General features: G+C 48.0%; 1 protein-coding gene across 1 annotated transcript; it reads left to right on the top strand.

The window, feature by feature from the left end:
• Positions 1 to 835: 835 nt before the first annotated feature.
• On the top strand, positions 836 to 1,986 carry SARC_03952 (hypothetical protein; the record flags this gene model as incomplete). The annotated part of the gene is made up of 2 exons (XM_014302250.1): positions 836 to 1,508; positions 1,811 to 1,986. 2 exons carry the CDS (start codon positions 836 to 838, stop codon positions 1,984 to 1,986), a joined length of 849 nt encoding a protein of 282 aa, XP_014157725.1.
• Positions 1,987 to 3,108: the final 1,122 nt, after the last annotated feature.

Here is a 3,108-nt window from a genome sequence, read left to right as displayed (position 1 = left end):
ATAAAGCGTGTACGATAGTATGTATAGCCTCCCTTATCCGTTCTCCATATAATGTCGTTAAATTCAGAACGATCAAGAGGGGCATTAGAGTCATGTCTTCTTGCGAGTATAATCTCTGTAGGCGGAATACGACTTGTGCCTATATTAAGCGCACTAGAACCATCGGGGTTATTTACCTCGTACGTTCCACTTTTAGTGTCTGTTACAGAGATTTTTTTTAGTAAAACCCTAAACCCTATGGACCTATCCATTTATATATTAATACAGTAGCATCGGAATTACGTTGACGGATGTTAACTCTGTCACCAACCTGATACTCTGCTATCTTCTTGGTAGTGTTCCAACGCTTTTGACTTTTTAATAAAGCTATATTGCGTATTTCTCCCAAGCAAGGATATACTTCGTTATAAATACGTTGTACCTTCTCTAATCATGCTAACTCATGGTGATCAGGTTCGTTCTTGTTAAAGGGGATTTGTAACTCACTATATCTGCCACAAAAATAGTAAGTGGGTGTAGTTCCTGTAACCGGATCAGCACACTTGTTCATCTGTGTTTGTACCCAATTAAGGTGGTACGGTCAATCATCTGCATCATCCGTTAATGCAGTACGCAAGAAGAACTTAAGACTTCTATGGCGCGTTTTATTCGCGCCTTGCGTTTGCGGCTTATATGGCACATCTCTCTTATGGCGTATGTCTGATACGAGTACTAGCGATTCCATTATTTCATCGCAGAGACCTGGAGTTTAGATTTTATTTTATTTTATTTTTTCAAAAACAAAATATAATAATTTCCCACGACCCACAGACCACAGTCCCACAGCCTCCGAAAAATGTCGGGCCAGGCTGAATCCCCAACTAAAGCGCTCCTCCCCAATGACTATTTACAAAAATCTATCACAGACCTCTCTGCCCAGGTCAACACTCTACAGGCTAATCTCAACCAAATGTCGGGACCGACCCTACCAACCCTGGACAATAATGGGCCCATCTCCAAAGAGCCTCTGGCTGACGACCAATGGAAATTAACCATGCACCAAATACTCACTGAACTCTGTGCTAAAGTGAACAACCTCGAATCCGAACTCCGAGACCTTAAATCCCAAACCTGTGCACCTCTAAATGAAGGCACACCCTACACATTCCGGTTTGGCTTCACAAGCCCGCCAGCCCCGCCAGCAAAAAGACCGAGGCCACAGGCGCCCATTAGCAGCAGTGAGCCTCCCAGCTACCGCTCAAAAGTGGGCAACCCCACAAAACCGACTCCCCAAAAAACCCCGATCCCACCGACCTCTCAGCCCCTACTGCAGCCGCCAGTACCCGCACACCTTCTGACAAAAGTGATGGGCCGCCCGATGGCGGACAAAACTCTCCACGAAATGGATGAATCACTCCGGTATGGCTCTTCTTTCGGGCAATTTTTCCCAACGGCAAGCCCCCATCCCAATCAGTATTTGAAAAATACTGGCACGCCCAACCGCTCCTCAATCGCCACCACTTTCTTTGGTATCTCCCGTCCAAACCGGTTTCTGAACTAAATCACCGCGGGACCTCCTCCAGTTTCGTCTGCCTTTGTGTTCCCAATGACGCTGTCACCCAGGTGAAACGACATCCGCACCAAGCGGGAGGCCCGCTGCACACATGAACGAGCACCAAAAATCTTGCCCGTAGCATGGATGCTTTATTGGACCCCCTTGTTAATTCCACCAACGCAGACATTCTCCAATGTACCACGGACCGGCTTCAGAAGGTATATCAAGCAAAACATACTACAAACCGCTTGTCACCTAACCCATGAATCCCGACAGGTGCTAACACACAGCCAGAACATGCGCAGCCCGGACGACCCCACGTACCAACGGTCTTCCTCGCACAGCCTCAACCTTCCACCACAGACTCTTCGACGACAGAAAACGATACAGAAATGGCTGACATCAACAAGGACCAGGGCCCAGTGGTATTGACCGAGGATGAACAATGTTAGGACCAATGAGGATGACGCTCTTCAACCCACAAGGACTCAACATGGACAATGCAGCACATACAGATAAGTGCTTGAACGTTATATTGATTTTGAGTCAAGTTGATGTTATGTGTGTGGTTGAAACCTGGCATAACACCACATTCCCTAATCATATACGCTCGAACACACACTATCATATTCTACATCACACAACACGGCACAACATCTTACACCCTTCACACTGTGATATTGGCATCTTTTCCAAACACCACCCATCTCAATTCAAACTGGTTCACTCCTCATCATACGCGGTGTTCTTTGTATGCTTTGGCGTCCGGATGGCCGTGTTCTACCTCCCACTCAAATCACTCACCGAAGAAGACGTCAGGAGATACATGAATCCTCCCAAGATTGGCAATTTCTAACCAGACGTCGTTTGGGGCGACTTTAACTTTAAAGCCCGTAAGTATGGCCACGCAATCGAAACCACCCTACATAACACGTGGCACTTGGACTATCTCTATGCTGGCGGCTCCACTGGTACAGAACATGCGTATCACCGGCCCACGACTTCCGCCTCCCTCCAGACCTATAAGCTGACGGACTACAGCATCTATGGTGACCACACCTTTGGGCTTGATCTCTAGGTACTTCCAACGGAACACATCCATCGGCTCCATCAAATGCCAACAATGCCGCCGCCTCCGGACCAACGCCTTCCCTCTCATGGATATAACCAATATCGCCATCGACTTTATCACTTACGCAACAAATCCCGCGCAAGACTATTCCAAGCCGAAATCCGGTTGCATCAGAACCTGATACGGTCGTATCTCACCTTGCATAGTCCAGCGGAAGGCTTGCTACGGATTCTCAACCGCATCTGGCGCTATGCCGCTAACCCACAAATCTTTGGGGGATTCTACTACGACATAAATAGACCTTGGGTACAACGGCTGCCAAACCACTCGTTCCGCCCACGTCTGACCGCCCAAAGCAATACCCAAATGTTCCAAGATATTGTGTACCAACGACGATCTCCACGCCAACCCTGCATATCGGGTGCTGACGACACAGGCGCCACTCTCACTGGCCACTTTGAGGACCTATATTCAACTCCACGAATCCGTACGTTGTTCCACC

Source organism: Sphaeroforma arctica (assembly GCF_001186125.1).
Source record: "Sphaeroforma arctica JP610 unplaced genomic scaffold supercont1.212, whole genome shotgun sequence".
Classification (NCBI taxonomy): domain Eukaryota; class Ichthyosporea; order Ichthyophonida; genus Sphaeroforma; species Sphaeroforma arctica.
The sequence above is the reverse complement of the archived record's forward strand: the minus strand, read 5'-3'. Positions and strand labels throughout refer to the sequence as shown.